This window comes from Euleptes europaea, chromosome 1, assembly GCF_029931775.1.
Source record: "Euleptes europaea isolate rEulEur1 chromosome 1, rEulEur1.hap1, whole genome shotgun sequence".
NCBI classification, from domain to species: domain Eukaryota; kingdom Metazoa; phylum Chordata; class Lepidosauria; order Squamata; family Sphaerodactylidae; genus Euleptes; species Euleptes europaea.
The window spans coordinates 72,716,352-72,735,255 of NC_079312.1; the positions used below are offsets into that span (position 1 = coordinate 72,716,352).

An 18,904-nucleotide genomic window follows, 5' to 3' on the forward strand; every position below is an offset into this window, starting at 1 on the left:
TGCATTTCTTTGTTGTAGTGATTGCATTTTGTGTGTATCATAAACAATGTTACTTATATTCATTTTGTGTATCATAAACAATTTGTATCATATGTGTATCATAAACAATGTTACGTATATTCATTTTGTACTTGGGAATTGCTTTCAGAGTACATAACAGTGAAAGTGGTCTTCATTTAACTCTACTGGCATGTCTAATCGCAAATCAACATGCTATCAAATGGTGTCAGAGCAAAAGGAAATACTGACCAAAGGATTCTCCTAGTTTCCTTTCTATGGTGTGAGCAATTTAGGCCCACACAGGAAATAAGTTTCTAATGAACTTTTAAATCGATGCTATACTGCAAGGCTTTGACAATGGTGAACAGGAAATGTCTACATCTGAATTCCCAATATAACCATTTCACTCTCTTCCATATAGTACATACAGGAACATAAGACAAGGTCGGATCACATCTGTACATAAATGACACAAATCACAGAGACTAGATGTGCAGCAAGTAAGTGCACGTCCAACAGAGACTCCATAACATACAGCAGCTTTCAGATTCCTTGCAAAATCAGACCAAGGAGAAGACTGTTCAGTCTTGGCAAGGCCCCGGCTCACCAAACCCACACAGCAAGTTTCTCTGTGCTATGGCACCTAATAGACTCTATTAGGACTTCTGCATCTGTCTACTGTCTGTTTGGACTTTACATTAAATGCAGAGAGACACATTTGCTGTTTTCAAATTCAGTAACACTCCCAACAGACCCAACAGAAAACAAACCATATGCCTCCTTGCTCTGTTCACCATACCAAATCAAGAATGGGTAACTTGCTTTCTCCCTGAAGTTTACCTAAACTGAAGAATGTTATTTTCACTTTGAATTGGTAGCTCTGGCCATTGAGCACAGCTACTCAGCATCACAAAGCTAAAAGCCACTGTGATGTAGTGTTTACAGTGATTGGCTAGGATCTGGAACACCTGGGTTCAAATTCCTACTGTACCATAGAAGCTTGCTGGGTGACGGTGGGCCAATTGCTCTCTCTCAGCCTAGCCTACCTTACAAGGTGGTTGTGAGAATAAAATGGAGGAGAATGCTTTGGATGCCCATTGGGGGAAAAGGCAGGGCATAAATGAAGTAAATAAATAAATGGTACTCCAAATCAACCCTCAATATGAGATAGGACTAGCTTCTTAACAACAATTAATCCAATTTACAACACATGGCACTTTTGTAATTAAGCATTTAATGTTTATTATTTTAGCAATTCCTATAAGGACAGTCAGCATTATTATCCTCATATTGTGGGGTGGGGTGGAGAATGGCTTGTTTAAGGTTACCTAGTGGCACAGGCAAGATTTGAGCCAGGATCTCACAGATCATTCTATTAGCCATTGTGCTACACCAGCTTCCAATCCAAATGATACTATAATAGACAACTTAGCAGATCTGCTTCAAAAAGCAGTTTGCACAGTAAATATTTTTCAGATTACTCATATAAGTAAACCAAACCACTCCTTGCAGAGAAAAGTTTAAAAATCCAGAATCAGTAGCTAATCTGATCTGGAGGGAAATCCTTCCTGACTCTATACATGGTCATTAACAAAACCTTGAGCCAGAGCAAAAAGAAGAAAACATCCTCCAAGAATGGAATGGATACACTCTGTGAATAGACAGAAAATTGTGATATTATGCTGGTCTTATTTTCCAATGGCTCCTTGTACTTCTAGCTTCCAAATGGAGTTGGGCCACAGAAAGTGCCCTGGATATAGTTTCAGGTGTTGGTGTGTATCTGAAGAGCATGGAAAGACCTCAGGATGCTTATCTCACTACAGATGCTAATGTTCTGCCCCTAAGGATTTCTTCCCTACTCTAATCAAGCTGATTACATTCTGCATTGGTACCTTTGCATCCTGACTCTCAAAAGCTTATACCGTGGAAATTTTGTTGGCCTTTAAGGTTCCACTGGACTCGAATCTTGCTCTTTCACTGGCTGTGCTGCTTATCCCAATAGTAAAGATCTGCGGCCCACAAACGTTACTAGCCCATAAGAACCGTGACTCGCCTCCTTGCCCACCTACGCTTAAATTAATCTCGCTGCATATCGCCGGCCTCATCCGGCCAATCCAAACCACTGGCCAATCCAAACCACCTCTTGTGTAGTGGAAAAGGGCAAGAGCCCAGTAGCACCTTAAAGACTCACAAAAATATTTTCTGGTAGGGTAGGAGCTTTCGTGAGCCACAGCTCACTGCTTCAGATACCTCTTGTGTAGTTTACAAAACTTCCTGGTTCGATTAGGCTTGTAAACAGGCAAGCAATCAAAGAAGGTCAGCAACCGGCAGGCCTCCGAGAGGGAAGTCTTTCCAGTCGCCCAGTAAGGCGCGCCTTTACTGACTCCGGCTGTACTGGCCTGTGCGTTATTGGCTCTGGTCCGGAAGAAATGCAACAGCCGCCAAGCCTTCGGTCCTTGGGAACGTCCCCGACTTTTTTCTGTCTTTAGAGATCAGCCCCAGGATATCGACCCTTGTTTGTTGATCACAATACAGAAACCAACATCCTTTCAGAGCAGCCACCACTGCCCTATCCCTTGACCCCTTCATCCCTGGAGTAGCAAACTTACCGGGGAAGGGTGGCCGGGGGTGGGGTGGGGGGCGTCCGCCGTCGGCGCCGCTAGAGGAAAGGCCGGCAGCCGGGCAAGTTTGGGCAAGGCGGTCCGCGCTGCAGCCAGCCAGCCAGCCTGCGCTTTCTCTTGCTCCCTCCTGGTGACCTCAGCCTGCCTACATAACAGTGCAGCAGCAACCCGCCTCCTCCCTGGGAATGGCGCTGGCCCAGCCCGAAGGCAACGAGTGGGACAGCTCGGACCGACGCTCCTTCCAGATCCTCCCGAAGGGATCCGGGCAATCCGAGCGGAAGGGGCGCTGGTGCCCAGCGGGCGGGGCTGGCATTTGGGGGCATCCCGCGCAGGACAGTTGATGGCACAGAGCCATGTCCACCCGCTCGCCTAGGGTCCCGCAAGGGGGTGTCCAGCGCCGTCCAGTCGCTTCCTGCTCACGGCGACCCTATGAATCAAATTCCCAGTGGGTGGCCGTGTTAGTCTGTCTGCAGCAGTAGAAAAGGGCAAGAGTCCAGGAGCACCTGAAAGACTCCCAAGAATATTTTCTGGCAGGGTGTGAGCTTTCTACAGGCTGTCATCCACAGACCCCACTCAGGAACGCCAGCGAGAACTCAACAAAATCATGAAGAAATTACCAAAACGCATACTATGAATCAAAGTCCTCCAAAATGCCCTGTCTTTGACAGCCTCCAAGGCCACGCCCCGCCGGCCAACATTGCTTCCCTTCTCTGCATTTAGGGGAGTGACTCAACAGCAGCCGCGAACCCTCCTCGCCAGTTTCCTCCCCCCGGGGCTTTAAACCCGGCGTCGCCCCGAGGATATTAAGGGCGAAAACGCACGGTCGCTTGAGCCTCCTTTCTTCCCTGTTCCAGCCAGGATCGAACGCACGAACGTTCTTCCCTGTTCCAGCCGGGATTCAGCCAGGATCGAACGCACGTGGGAAGAACGTTCGTGCGTTCGATCCTGGAACGTTCGTGCGTTCGATCCTGGCTGCAACAGGGCAGAACGTCCGTGCGTTCGATCCTGGCTGAATCCTGGCTGGAACAGGGAAGAACGTTCGTGCGTTCGATCCTGGAACGTTCGCGCATTCGATCCTGGCTGGAACAGGGCAGAACGTCCGTGCGTTCGATCCTGGCTGAATCCTGGCTGGAACAGGGAAGAAATGAGGCTCAAGCGACCGCGCGTTTTCGCCCATACAGCAACTCTTGCTCAAGGCTGCCCCCAACTGGTGCACGACGCGCACTACAGGGGCGTCGTACTCGCTGATCTCCCCCCCCCAAAAATAATAAAGTGCGCATGCCCAATATTGGCACGACGGGCAGCTTAAAAGGACCAGTGAGAGAATGGAGGCGGGACCACCAGCGGAGTTTATCTAAAAGTATAGACCAATGAGAATAAAGTGGGGTTTCCGTCCGGAGGGCCACAGCCACTCTACTTCTGAAGGAGGCGGGGTTTTCAGAAGCGTTTCAGCCACTGGGGGCAGGCCGGGGTGGCTTCTGTCTTATGGGAAAGGCCGGGGGGATGGGTTCAGAGAGCCACGTGCAGGAAGCGCTGTGGCGGCCGTAGCAGCAGCATGGCGGCTGTGGGCATGAACAGAAGAAAGCAAAGGCTGCGAGATGTTTCTTCTACCACGGCCGGACGCAAGAGGCGAAAGGTGAGCAGGGAGATTGTGGGGAAATGAAAGGTGAGACAAGGCAAGGGGGCGGGGATCGTGGTATCCTGAGGCTGATCTGGCCATGCGTAGGGTGGGTGCGTAGAGTCCACACTCCGGGGTTACCTAGTGTGGGTCGTTTAATCCAACGCATAGTTGAACACATGAAGCTGCCTTCTACTGAATCAGTCCATCAAAGTCAGTATTGTCTACTCAGACCAGCAGCGGCTCTCCAGGGTCTCAGGAAGAGGAGGTCTTTCCCATCACCTACTTGCCTAGTCCCTTGAACTGGAGATGCCGGGGATTGAACCTGGGACCTTCTGCATGCCAAGCGGATGCTCTACCACTGAGCCACGGCCCCTCTGTCTAATGTGGGGGGCAGGCGGGCAGTGAGGAGGGAACTGTATGTTTTTCAGAGCGCGCTGGTAGCAAGGTGGGACAGAAATGAAATCGACATATTGTGGGGATTGCGTGATAAATTCTGAGCCAGAAGTTAGACTTGCTGAGGTTAAGGGACCTCTGTGTGTGTGTTAAGTGCTGTCAAGTCGCTTCCGACTCATGGCAACCCTATGAATGAAAGTCCTCCGAAATGTCCTATCTTTGACAGCCTTGCTCAGATCTTGCAAACTGAGGGCTGTGGCTTCCTTGATTGAGTCAGTCCATCTCTTGTTGGGTCTTCCTCTTTTCCTGCTGCCCTCAATAAGGGACCTATTCCCTGATTAATATGCTTAGCGGGGTAGCCTCGGGAAGCAATCTTGCTTGTCTGTAGAATGGTGTCAGTCTTGTCGACTTTAGTGATTGCTTAAGGAAGGAGTAATGATCATTTAAAATCATCTGAGAAACTGAAAACTCCAAATTGATCTTGAGTCACAATCTTGTAGTTTATGCCTTGTGTGTATAAATAGTCGGACATTCTCTGTTTGGTAGAATTGCTGATAAATATTCTTCTATATGTAAAATTACTTTTGGCTGCAGGAGTTTCCCAGTTTTCATCCAGCTACTGGTTGTTTGCTATCTTTCCTACTTTTCTGCAATACCAGAGGAAGAGCATTATGGTATTGAGTGGTAGTTTTATCTAGGAGAATTGTGGCTATGTTTTGAAAGCATCTCTTATTTTCTAGCTTCCAGCGGCAGAGGAGAAATCTTGGCAGAAAGCTGGCTCCAAACTGAATGAGGAGATCTCCAGTGACTCTGAGCCAGATAGGTAATGATGTGCCCAAACGTGGATATCTATTTGGCCACAATGGGCTAGGGGTTGCTGGACTAGATGGACCAGTGGGCTGACCAGCAGGGCTGCTCTTATGAAAGCACCCATTTGGTATCTTCCCTAGCCTATCAGGGCAGTTGTTATATGTTCTTAAACAGAATTGTCACCTCAGTAAAATAAAATTTGATATCCTCTTGGGATGTTCATAAAGGAGTTTGGGCAATAATATTATCACACTTCCTTCTTGAAATGTACACATTTGGTGTATGAATGTAGTCCACTTCAAGTGGCTATAACAGCACATAGAGATATTCCCCCCGCCCCGTGTTTCAAAAAAGCAGCTGAGGTTTTTTCTCTGTCCTAATAATATTGAAACATTTTTGCTTAGCAAGGAAGAGTGTTCCATTAGCTCTTATCAATCATATAATATAAAGATATGTGATTTCTATAGTTGTAAATCCCCATATTATGCTTAAGGGTATTTTTAGGGTGGCATACAACTGTGCTTTCATTCCAAATACATTTTGTTTAGTATTCTATGATGTTGATTGATGGTTATCAGAGGGTAAGATCCTTCCATGAAGATTATTGTCTCTTTCTCTGTGCCTTCTTCTCATAGCCCTGCAAAGAAAAAGAACAATGAAGCAGAAGAGGAGATTGAAGAGACTCCACAAGAGAAGAAGTTGAGATTAGCAAAACTATATCTGGAGCAGCTTCGACAACAAGGTGAAGAATGGGCTTCAGTTTAGTATGTTCAGGCTGCCAGGGAATTAAAAAAAAAAAATTGGTCATCTAATTGGCTGGAAATCAGGCACTTGACTATGCATAAGCATATATGGACATTGTTAGACCACTGCTATATCTAGTTCAGCATTGTCAGCACGGACAGGCAGTGACTTTCCAGAGTCTTAGTCGAACCTGGTATTTTGTACATGCAAAGCATATGTTGTACTGATGATCTATACCTTATACTGGTATCAAACGCCCAACTCTCGGGTGTACGGATAGAAAAGTACTTTTCAAGAACATTCATACTATGTACTGGACAAGGAAACAGCTGATAAGTATTGTGTCTTATGAAAGTTTTCTAAACTTATGATAAAACGTTGGAATTAAACTCACATGATTGCACAAAGCTAAAAGCAGCATTATTCTGTGCACTGAACTACTGCATGTACTAATGTGATCGTGGCAGAGAGCTGGCGGGCACACACCATCAAATAGTAACCTGATGCTTGACATGTGTTAATTGGCCACTAGTGTGCTGGCTGATGTCTGTGACCGGGGGTGGGAGCGGGGGGCCTGCTACGTGACTAGCAGAAGCTGCATTTATGGATCCATCCGTGCCCCAGCTTCCCCTCCCCATTGTTAATGCTGATCTCTTTCTGAGCCATGTACCTCATGTGTGGTTTGTTTTTTGGCTTGGGCAGAAGAAGAAAAGGCGGAAGAAGAGGCCTTACAAAGGGATCTGGTTGCTGGTCGACTGAAGGAAGATGTGGTGAGTAGGATACTTCGGGAGGGGTTGAAGAAGAACCGCCCTGAACCTCTCACTCATGGATGCGGGCATAAGAAAGGAAGGGACCAATCTTCTGGTTTTTCCTTAAAGAAGAGAATGAATCTTTTTAGTGGGTTAAACAGAAATTCCTACCATACGACGACTGAGTGGGCTCAGCTCTTGCTGCTGCATGGGCAAGGTTTATGAGAATAACATGACTAAGGTGCTCTTTGTGAATACACAGAACAAGCAGTCCTTTTTGCCTGGTCAGACTTAGTTTCCAGGAAGAAAGTGCAAGTGAATTAAGAAATTGTTCCCTTCTATTGCATAGCTGAGATTTTCTTGCTTGATGTAAGTGTCCTCTCGTTATTTCAATCCAATTGATTATGCAAAGTGATAGCATCTAATGTGGATCCTTAAATAAAACTCAAATTCACCTTTTTAGCAACCTGGTGAAAGCTGAGCATCCTCACAAACCTGAAGCACTAAGTGTGCCCTCCTGTTCTGCTGTGGTGTTACTGTAAATGAGTCACAGAGATACTACTAACTTGTGTCGAGGTTACAGAGTATGGGCAATAGAAAAGAGCAAGAGTCCAGTAGCATCTTAAAGACTAACAAAATTTCTATGCGCTTTCGTGAGCCACAGCTCACTTCTTCAGATACATGGACAAGCATGGGCAATTACAGCATTCTAGGCCAATAATCTTCATTGTGGTATCTCCTGAGTGCCATGGTTCCCTGCAGTCCACAGGCTCAACAAGATTTAAGGACCCTGGATGTGTAGCATTTGTATAGTCTGAGTATGAATTTCTTTATGTGGTAATTTGTAGAATATTTGTTGATGAATGCCTAAAGCTATCCTTAACCAAGTCAGATCATTGATCCATCTTGCTCAGTATGGTCTACTGGAAGTGGCTTTTCAGGATTGCAGGTAGAAAAGGATGCAAGCACACATAGCAGATATCTTTTTAACTAGAGATTGAAGGGATCAGATGGACCTTTCGTGTGCAAAACATATGCTGTGCAACTGAGTTTTACATGATTTTACCCTTCAGATATCTATTGTGGCCATTATAATACACTAGTGGGAACCCACACGGGAGGCATTTCCCCCTCCCCGCTATTTCCTCTTTCCCTTTCCTGAAAGCCCCCATGGCTTCTCCCCTTTTCCTGCTTCCTTCTGGAGTTGCCAATCTCCAGGCGGGGACTGGATGTCTCCTGAAATCACAACAGAGTTCCTAGCTGCAGAGATCAGTTCTCCCTTAGGGTTGCCTGCTCCACGTTGAGAAATTCCTGGAGATTTGTGGGTGCTTTGCAACAGATGAGGAGGATTTTGATGGCTTTTAGCAGTATATAAATGTTGAGTCATGTGCAGGTATTTTTCCCTATGCTTTGTTCATCCTTGCTTATTCCTAGGTTGCTTGAAGGGACAAGTGGGAGAAGAGAGTTGCAGTGATCATTCTGATTTTTATTTCCTCTTTCTCCTGCAGCTTGAGCAAAAAGGGAAATTACAGCGACAAATTGCCAAAAGTGTAAGTAGAAATCACTTCCCTGCAGTACCTGAGAGGAGTTATTGCTATTTCTTGAAGCAGAAGATAACTGTTTTCTCTATCAATGCTCCTCTTCTGCTTGAGACTTCTTGAACTTGTTATTGATATTGTCTGGTTTCAAATAAAATTGTTCTCCCTTCTTACTGGGCATTGTTTTGATCTGGTCAAATGGAAAAGATGTGGTGGTTTTGTGTAGAAACTAACTGTAAATGCTTATATTTCCAAGAATTTGCATAGTTGGGTGGGTAGATGATCCATGTTGAAATTTCTGGCCTGGTCTTTTTATTCACAGTTGTCCATATTGCCTTTTTAGTCTGTTGTAGTGTGGGGGATGGGAATAGTCTTGTGACTGATATTGGGGAGTGTAACAACACCACATCTCCTGACCCTAGTAACTAGGTGCTTGAGTTTCACACCCTACAAACTTATTTTTGTTTGTTTGTTTTATTCACTTATTTTTATAGTTTAGGCTTTGGGGGCTGCTTAGTCTGCAATGAGGGCAGTGCCTATCCTCAAAGTGCCACCCTGCATTCACTTGGCCTGTTATGAGGGAATTGTAGGGTTGAAGGAACCACAGTAGGCTTGATGAAAACAACTAAGAAGCAGGTTTATTTCGGCCTTTATCTTTTTATGTGGATGCTCTCTTGTGTATCAGAGCGGTATATGAAAAGTAAGCATTGGATGTTGTGAGGTGGGTGTTATTTTGTGCATGGGGTAGTTAATTGTTATGCAATTACTGCTTTAGTGAGCCAATTAAAACATTATTAGCTAGGACACGGTGTCCACAAGAGCCACTATTACCAGAAGTCTAGTGATCCTAATATTTGCCTCTGCTGTGAACATGGCAAGCTGTCATTGCAGAGTTACCACTGAATGCTGATTTAACTGGTTCTCTGAACAGCTGCAGCTTCCAAATCAAGCTGACATCCAGGTACTACGAGGACACCGGCTGCCCATCACTTGTCTAGTCATATCACCAGACGATAAATACATTTTTTCTGCTGCCAAAGACTGTTCCATCATCAAATGTGAGTCTTGTTTTCTACCAAAGGGGAGAGCTTCTTTCTAAGGAGGGTGTTATTGGCAGAGTGTGGAAGAGGAGGCCAGAGAGAGAAAGCACTGCTGCATGTTCCTTGGGTCCCACCCTTAGGAGTGGTAGGGCTCAGCTAATCGGAATGGTACCAGATATTGAGATACCACTTTTTCTTTGTGCATCTTGGGACATGTGTGAAAGGACCACTCTTAGTAACAGCAAAATAGAGCCTAATTTGGTTACAGTCTCCCTCCACCCATCTCGGTTTTTACACTTGCTCAATTCTGTTCTCTCTCTCCCCCCCCACCACTTTGTTGTTTAGTTTTATTCTGAGCACTTTCTGCCTTGCCCTTTATGGTGAATTTTGTATTCTTGGCCCTGGAAATTCTACTTGTTCTGCTAAGACTTGACCAAATATTCTGACAAATAGTTTATATTCCAAGTGGCACACGTTGCTACAAGGTGCCTGATGCGGAAATAGGGCTGCGACATGGTTCATTGCACTCCTTTGCAGAGCGGCTCCAGTATAAGTCTTTTGACTTCATTGGGTTTAGACTGGAGTAATTCTGTTCGGGATTACCACGTTTAATGGAGCTTTTGTGCCACCTGTGAACAGATGAGATTTGTCTAAAGGACTTTTTTTTGGCCTCTGCCCATTGTTTTTTCCTGCAGAGCTGTGAACATTGGGCAATTTGCTTTTTACGTTTTAAACTTTAATCCCAGACTGGAAGTTGCTCTTTGTTCACTACTAGAAGGACCCTCCCCCAACCCTGTCCATTTTTAACCCACACCACTCCCTCTAAGGAACTCAGATCAGCATGCACAGTTCTCCACCCCACTTCCCCTTTTATCCTCACAGCACTCTGGGAGATAGGTCAGGTGAGGAGAGAGAGTGGGCTGGATTCCCGAGCCACGGCTTCTAGTGCAGCAAGCCTGGTTTGCAGAGCACTGGGTTGACGGTGCAAGGAAAGATTCCCAAGCAGCAACTGAAGTGGTTTAAAACCAGTGTGATTTGGGGCTTTGTCCAGCTAAGAGCTCAGTAGAACCTTGTATCTTAGGGGATGTGGAAAGTGGGAAGAAGCTGCATGTGATCCATGGAGGCAAGAAGGTTACAGAGGGAAGTCATGGCCATACGGCGCACATCCTGTCCATGGCTGTCTCCTCAGATGGTAAATACCTGGTAAGAGAACCTACCCATCACCCTTTCTGAGATACATCCTACTAACATTACACAAAGCAGAGCTTCTGCCACCACCCTGGCTTGTAGCATCTCTGGGTGTCAGCAGTCTCCTGATCTGAAGGGACCAAGTAATGACGGAGGAGCCCATCCATCCTCGTGAATTGTTCTTGACTGAGTCGCCTGATGACTTTTAGTACCAGCCGTTGCTACTGAGGGTATTTGATACAAGCGTCTTCCCTTGTATGTCTCCACTAGGCTACAGGAGATAAGAACAAACTCATTATGATCTGGGAAGCTGCCACCTGCCAGCACCTGTATAAGTTCACAGGTCATCGTGATGCTGTGTCGGTGAGTGATTTGAACTTGGCAGAAAGAGTTACGTTGTAGATTTGGTGCTTGCAGGCTTTGACAACAGCATAGGATTTTATAGGACCATTTAATGCTGTTTCCTGATATGAAGTATTATACGAACAATTCAATATAAGCTTGGGGGTAGAAATATCCTGGGCTTAGTCAGCCTGCTGCAATTGGATCTTCACTGGACTGCACTGTGGCTAATAAAATCAGTGCTACTGCTAGCTGTATTGATTTGATGGTTAATACAGATTTTTCAAAATGTTTTTGGTTTGAGTTGTCTAATTATGTTTTGGAAGGCTAGCTCAAAATATGGGAATGGATGTTTGTTACATCTATGCAGGGATGTTTGTTTCTGAGATCCTTTTCCTCAGAATGTATTTATTTCTATGTTTGGGATTTTTCTATGCCGCATCTTCAGCATCCTGTTCAAGGCAGCTTACAATTAAACCAGTGTCACAATATTAAAAACAAGCCATTAAAAATAATTTTAAAAAACCAAGTCTTGTACTTTGAATGTGAAAAATACTGCAAAACAATATCTTTCAGCCTTTCTTCTATAATAAAGTGCCATAGGATTCTTGAAGGAGCATAAGCTCTTTTTGCCCCATCTGTGACATTTTTGTGTAGCCCATTCAGTAGTACAGAGGTAAATGTGGAGTAGAGCACCGATCCACCAGTCTGTCTCTTCCTGTAAATATTATTCATTCCACAGTCTCCTTCCTGCACCGAATCTCTTCCTATTCCTTTGTTCAGGGCCTGTCTTTCCGGAAAGGCACACACCAGTTGTACAGTGCCTCACACGATCGATCAGTCAAAGTGTGGAATGTGGCAGAGAATGCCTACGTGGAAACCTTGTAAGTTGCGTTCATTCTGGGTGTATTCATTAGATTAGGGCAACAGCACTAAGGAGTGTACTTAACATATGTTGGAACTGTCAATGTCACATACCCCTCTGCAGGTTATGGCACTGCTCATGGGGATGGGGTAGGTGGGCCTCCATAATCCGTGGTGTTCTTTATGGCTACTGTGTTTCTTGAATAATTGGCCAACAGCTTCCAAATTATGTATGTTTGGCTGCTGCAGCTGTGCACAGTTGTATAAAGTGCTTGCATTAGAACCCCATTCCTAATTGCTTTATAGTGTGACCTTTGCTTATTGAGATGCAAATACTGTGTGGCTGCTGCTGCTGTGCACAATTGTATAAAGTGCTTGCATTAGAACCCCGGTCCTAATGGCTTTACAGTGTGACCTTTGCTTATTGAGATGCAAAGATGGAGTGAAAAGCAAAGAATCTGCCTGGCTGCCTCTGAAGGCTGTTGATTTCATCAACTGTAATTGTCTACACCAAGAGAAACAATGTCTTCATACAACCACCCTGTCTTCAACTACTGGCCTTTCCTAGCGGGTTAGCCCCACTTGATCCAGGTCATTGTATGTCAGAAGCAGACTGGCAGGCATGTCAGGGATGCATGGAGATCCCTGGATGCTTTTACCATCACTGTATTTTGTGGTGGGTGTGTTTGTGTCGCCACTATTTTCTTTCAGAACTGAAAAGCGGAGGAGCCTGGATTCCTGTTGAGTGTGCAAACTCTCAGGGCAAACCTTTCATTTTCTGAATGCCAGTTGCTAGTCTGGCCACATAAAGCAAACTGTGTTCAGTCTTACAATTGAGGAGTTGTACATTAGGAGATGCTTTAAATGTTTCCAGAAGAAATGCTGGCTCTTTAAATGCACGCAGCTCCATGTGGAATCTCCTTTGCTCTCTTGCTTTTTAGGTTTGGCCATCAGGATGTGATCACGGGACTGGACAGCCTGAGCCGGGAGTGCTGTGTCACATCAGGGGGGAGGGATGGCACTGTCAGAGTCTGGAAGATCCCTGATGAATCCCAACTTGTGTTCTACGGGCACCAGTAGGTACAAGAGCAGTCCCTGTCCAGGAATTTATTTACACAGGCTATACGGAGTAGGAAGGGAGACCCCTATGCTTTCAGCACAATGAGTTATGCCTTACAAGCCTTTGCCACATTTTGCACTGCAGCCCTGCCATCATTTGCAACTAAATATATTTGCTGTTGGCTCTTGGTGGCTAAGTTCTATGCTGGAGCAAAAGGCTGCCTCATTTAACTGCTCAAATTTTCTTTGGGGCTCTGCCTTTGAACTTGCACCTTTTTCTAATCCTGTCTTGTTAGCCTGGATGCAGGAGTAGTTATTTGTATCCACAATCTAGTGATTGGATTGTTAAGTTGAAAGTCTGATGCTAAGGTTTAAATAAATGCATCATCTGAGGCATGTGACATCCATGAGCTTGCTGCTTTTGGAGAACACAGTTACATCCTAAGCAGAATTATCACCTTCTACATCAGTTAAAGTTATTGGGGTTAGAAGGAGGTTAACACTTTTTAGGATTGCATTGACAATTGCTAGCAACAAAACAGCATCCAGTGCAGGTTAACTGGGTGGCGTAACTCTGCAGTTGCGGAGAATGATATTCTTAGTCTAAGCCTTATTGAGGACACCACCTAATATGTTTGGACTTCTTCACGGGAAGATCTTCCCATCAGGTTGACCAATTAAACTTGTATTCTTGTGACTCTTCACATAATAATTTGGGTAAATAAGTCTCTTGTTTCAGTAAAAATGGTACTGAGATGTCTGTCTGTTCTTGTCCTGCATTTATATACATTAGGTTAAAATTAGATTCAAGTCCAGTAGCATCTTAGAGCCCAACAAGATTTCTGGGGTATGAACTTTCGAGACTCAAAACTCCCTTCATCAGATACCCAATATTGAAAGTTCATACCCCCAAAATATTGTTGGTCTCTAAGGTGCTTACAGGACTCAAACCTAGCTCTTCTATTGCATACCAATGTGGCTACCTTCTGAAACTAGGTTAACTAGGGAGCAAGCATGGTGTAGTGGTTAAAAGCGGTGGTTTGGAGCGGTGGACTCCGATCTGGAGAACCGGGCTTGATTCCCCACTCCTGCACACAAGTGGTGGAGGCTAATCTGGTGAACCGGGATAGTTTCCCCACTCCTGCACATGAAGCCAGCTGGGTGACCTTGGGCTAGTCACAGCTCTCTTAGAGTTCTCTCAGCCTCATCTACCTCACAGGGTGTCTGTTGTGGGGAAAAGAAGGTGACTGTAAGCTGGTTTGATTCTTCCTTAGGTGGTAGAGAAAGTCGGCATATAAAAACCAACTCTTCTTCTTAATTTTTTCCTAAATTTTGCAAGTATTGGTCATGGAATTATGCAGTATTTTCTGCTGCCTGCGAAATTCTTCAGGTTGCTTCTTTTGAAAACAAGTACATACAACAGCAGTCTGCTCCTCTTTTGTATTAGGGGTTCCATTGACTGTATCCAGCTGATCAATGAGGAGCATATGGTATCTGGGGCAGATGATGGGTGAGTAAAGCCTGAAAGGTTGATCCTGCCACATCACCATTGTTTTGCCCAATGGCTCTTCTGTGTGATGTAACCACCTGTTTTCTTCTCCTATTGAAGGTCAATAGCCCTCTGGGGTCTCTCAAAAAAGAAACCACTAAGCACAGTGAAGCGGGCCCATGGTTTCCAGGGTGCACAAGGCCTGGAACAGCCATATTGGATCACTTCTGTTGCTGCCTTGCTCAACAGTGACATTGTAGCCACAGGTGCCTCGTGCTGTGAGACTCTTGCCTTGTCCTTTTTCTTGTGGGGGGCTAGAGGGAAGGTGGATGGGCCTTTATTTTAAGGCATGTCATGGAAACTAGACATGTATGATTCTGTCCTTGTGGTACACATGGTTGTGTGAAAAGGATGTGTATAAAACTGTCTTCCACACTGATTTGTCTGTGAGGTAATTCTGACCTCACAGGTGCTGATTTGGAGACAAGTTAGCGGGTTGGACTCAGACTAAACTTTCCACGGTTGGGATGGGCAATTTCCTCAAATTCCCCTTTCATGCTGCACCCCCCCATGTTGTTCCTCAGGATTATCTATTCAGCAAGAGTGGAATTTCATGGCGGTCAATGGGCTGCAGTAGGAAGGGGGCGTCTGGAAAATTCCATTCAGCAGATGGAAAATTTACTCTGGATCCCACCTGATATCTGTAATGTTGGTTTCAAAATTCTTGTTAAGATGCAAATATTCTCCAAATGGTCTTCCTCATTCTCTTACTGTTACCGCACCAATTAGCTGTGTTGGGCTTCTGATGGAGGAGGGAACCTTTGTTATACTTTCAAATGAATCAGCTATTTAAGAGCAGTTCCTCAGTGGAACAGCTTCCTTGGGAAGTGGTGGGCTCTCCTTCTTTGGAGGTTTTTAAACAGAGGCTGGATGGTCATCTGTCAGCAAGGCTGAGTCTGTGAACTTAGGCAGATTATGAGAGGGAGGGCAGGAAGGGTTCCGCCAATGTTTGGCTCTTGTGGACCTTTCTTACATGCTCAGGGTAATGCCGATCGCCACTTTGGGGTCAGGAAACAGTTTTCCTCCAGGCCAGATTGGCCAGGGATACTGGAAACCTTTTTTTTTTTTTTGCCATTTTCTGGGCACAGAATAGGGGTCATTGGGGGTGTGGGAGGGAAGTTGTTGTGAATTTCCTGCATTGTGCTGGGGGTTGGACTAGATGACCCTGGTGGTCCCTTCCAACTTTATGATTCTAAGTCTGATATTGCTGCTTGCAATGGCAGAGGATGCAATTGGCTGCTTTGGAGAAACCATAGGTTTTAAATCCTGATATTTGTGGGCAACTTTTGCTGAGTTAAATAGCAAATGTTGCTGTATTTATGGCAAGGGTTTTTTAATATGTGTAAGATGTCCAAATGATAACTTCTTAATTAGGATCCAGATTCTGTTTTAGATTTCCAGTTATAGTCAACAGTTTACAGACTTGCCCATATTACATCTATCAAAGATGAGTCCAAGCACAGCACAGGAATGAACAAATTATGCCAAGCCAGGGTGGGGCTATAACAAGGAATAACCTTTTCATTGACTCAAGTGAGGTGGCTGACAGATTACAAGTTAACTTTGCACCCTAGAACGTAAAGCTCACCTAGGAAAAAAAACTTTTCTTTCTTTGGATCCAGAAATGAAACCAAGCCCTCACATGCTTTTTCTTCACCAGGTTCTCACAATGCCAGTGTGAAGTTGTGGAAGTGTGGAGCAGGATTCCGGAGGCTGGAACCTCTTTTTGATATTCCCTTGGTGAGAAAAGAACATTGGTGGAGCGTGGCTCCTTGTGGAAATGTGTTTTTTTCCCCGTAGACATAGGTTGGTTAGGCTGAGAGTGAGTGACTGGCCCAAGATCTACCTTCAAGCATCCATGGCAGAGTGGGAATTTGAACCTGCATCTCCCTGACCCTCGCACTGCTGTAAAATACTACGTAAATGCTTGTTTTTTGTGCAGCTGCATTTTCCTCAAAGCAATTCATAAAAACTAGATTAACTGTTGTGTTAAGCTGCAACATAGAATCTCTTCCGATTAATTTTTACAGATATTGAAAACATGGTCATTCTACTCTGTACCAAACCAGTGTCCTGGTAAAATTTCCCAAATCTCAGGACTTCTAACCTTACAATAAAAATGGCACCTCTTCATGTTTGTGAAATGCTGGTGGCTTAACTTTCTTTATCGAGATGCTTCGGGAGTAGAGCTGACTGATCACAATTTCAAATGTGAGACCAGCTTTGGGATAGTAGCCAGGATTGCAGCTGTAGAAAAATCTAGAAAACTCTGGTAGCTTGACAAGAGAAACGATGGCTTATAATGCATAAGTGGGGACACAGGGCAAGACGAAGTTTGAGTGTAAGTAAAGTTGCACTAGAAGTAATGACCTAGTTTGAATAAAAAAATTGGAGGAACCTGGAATATGTTGAGTACTTCTGTGTGCCTCATATGCATCTTAAATCCAGCCAGCAGTTGGATCATTTTCACACTTTGAATTGGGATGGCATGCAGGGTGTGTGACTGGTTCAGCTGATACCTTTCTGCTGTTTGGCTCTTGCAGCCTAGAAGTGACAAAGGGGACGTGTACAGATGTCTAAGGACTCCGGTGCTGTCACATGTTGGTGGCTAAATTGCTGACCAGTGTCTAGTGCCTAACTTGGTCTATTTTTCCCTCCTAGGTTGGCTTTGTTAATAGTTTGAAATTCTCAAACACTGGAAATTTTCTAGTTGCTGGAATAGGACAAGAACACAGGTATTCCAGCCGTCTTTTCCATTTTATTATGCCCTGTACTTGGTTTCTAGGGGTGGCAGCATAAGGTGTATACGAGCTACCAACTCTAAACCTTGATTAAAACTGCCTTGGGTTTGATGGCAGTATAGGGTTCTCTTACAAAATTCTTAGCATCCTTAGGGTAGAACTCCAGACAGTGACTCCTGTCAAAAGTCTTTAACATGCAGATGCACATAGATTCTGTTAAGTGACCACTTTTGTCCCCCACCCCCCAGCTACATGGAGGTCATTCCAAGTTTAGCATGCTAGACTGATTATGGGCAGCATCCATATTTATATCATTGGAAAGCTTGCTGTGCAACAGCAGTAACAAACCACCATTAAATCCTGTTTGACTAATCCTAAGCGGAGTTACATGCTTCAAAGACTATGATTTCAGTGGATTTACAGCGCATTCCTGAGCCTCCAGGGCAAAAGCCCTTAGGAGGCCAGGAAGGTGGTGCACCGACATCCTGGCAGCTAACGCTGGCGTAAGCAGCCCATACATCGGTGGGAAGGCCCGGACTCTGGTTGTGGGCCACGGCAGCGCCAGCCCAGGACGCTGGCAGAACTTTCCACCAGCGTCCGAATGCTGGCAAAGGCCGTACCGACATCCTGGGAGGCATTCCTAGGGCATAACAGCATCCTGGAAGGCGATCCCGGGGTGTTGCGGCACCGGACTGGGGGCTGTGCCGCCTTTAGGCAGCCTCCAAAGCCGTTTCAGCCTGGGAACGCCCCTTTTTAATTTTTTGTGAGGTGTATCTTCCGTGCAACCCTATGAGGGTTTTGTGAGGTGTATCTCCCGTGCAACCCTATGCAATTTCTGAGCGGAATGCCTGTGCCGGGCTTAGGCGGCAACGCGGCCGAAACCTCTTCCTGGCACAAAAAATCCGTGCAACCCTATGAGGGTTGCACGGATTTTTTGTGCCAGGAAGAGGTTTCGGCCGCGTTGCCGCCTAAGCCCGGCACAGGCATTCCGCTCAGGAATGCACTGTTAGAAGCTCCAAACCACTCTTAGTATTGTGCTGTTAATGTTTTTAAGCTATTGGGGTGTGGGTGGGATAGGGGAACATGCTGAAGAACAAGGAATGGCATGAAGATGAGGCATGGAAAGCAGAAGACAACCGGACAGCCTTCTGTTCTGAACCAAATTGTTTTTCTTCTTGGTTAACTGGACAAAGCATGTAAGGAACAAAGTCTTCTCAGTCTAGCACTTGCTTTACCACTGTCTTGCATTATGGCCTGTTGACAGTACATTGTTGTCTTGGTTTTATTCATGTGCATTGATGACAACATCTTGCCATGTGTGGGAGTTGTGAATTATTTTGTAAAGCCATGGAAAGGGCCCGAAAGGTTTACTAGGTCACATTAATTGCTTTAGCTCCAGTGATGAGTAGCATCTCTGTTTTGGGTTTGTTTTACAGATTGGGTCGTTGGTGGAGGATCAAAGAGGCCAAGAATAGCATCTGCATTATTCCACTCAAGACAGCAGCAGGCAACACAGAAATACCTGTGGAAGGTTCCTAATGTTTGTCCACTTCCTTTGAAGGACACTCTTAAATTAACCTGTATATTAAAAACTACCTTCTTTTTTGTAAAAGAGTAGTGGAAGTTTGTTATCCTCTCAGATGTC

At 45.1% G+C, this 18,904-nt stretch overlaps 2 protein-coding genes across 2 annotated transcripts in view; one reads left to right on the forward strand and one right to left on the reverse strand.

Annotated features, from left to right (window-relative positions):
- Window positions 1-2,621, reverse strand: part of PARP3 (poly(ADP-ribose) polymerase family member 3) — a 29,277-nt gene extending 26,656 nt beyond the window's left edge. The window contains exon 1 of the mRNA XM_056865770.1: window positions 2,610-2,621. The gene's annotated coding sequence lies outside the window, so the exon portion shown is untranslated. The remainder of the gene's footprint in view (window positions 1-2,609) is intronic.
- A 1,555-nt stretch (window positions 2,622-4,176) lies between these two features.
- RRP9 (ribosomal RNA processing 9, U3 small nucleolar RNA binding protein) lies at window positions 4,177-18,844 on the forward strand. Its single transcript, XM_056865783.1, has 15 exons — window positions 4,177-4,257; window positions 5,376-5,458; window positions 6,081-6,187; window positions 6,892-6,959; window positions 8,447-8,488; window positions 9,408-9,534; window positions 10,598-10,719; window positions 10,975-11,067; window positions 11,830-11,930; window positions 12,852-12,986; window positions 14,417-14,479; window positions 14,579-14,724; window positions 16,179-16,258; window positions 17,180-17,253; window positions 18,696-18,844. The coding sequence occupies exons 1-15, from the start codon at window positions 4,177-4,179 to the stop codon at window positions 18,796-18,798; spliced, it is 1,425 nt and encodes a 474-aa protein (XP_056721761.1). The 3' UTR covers window positions 18,799-18,844.
- The last annotated feature ends 60 nt before the right edge of the window (window positions 18,845-18,904 follow it).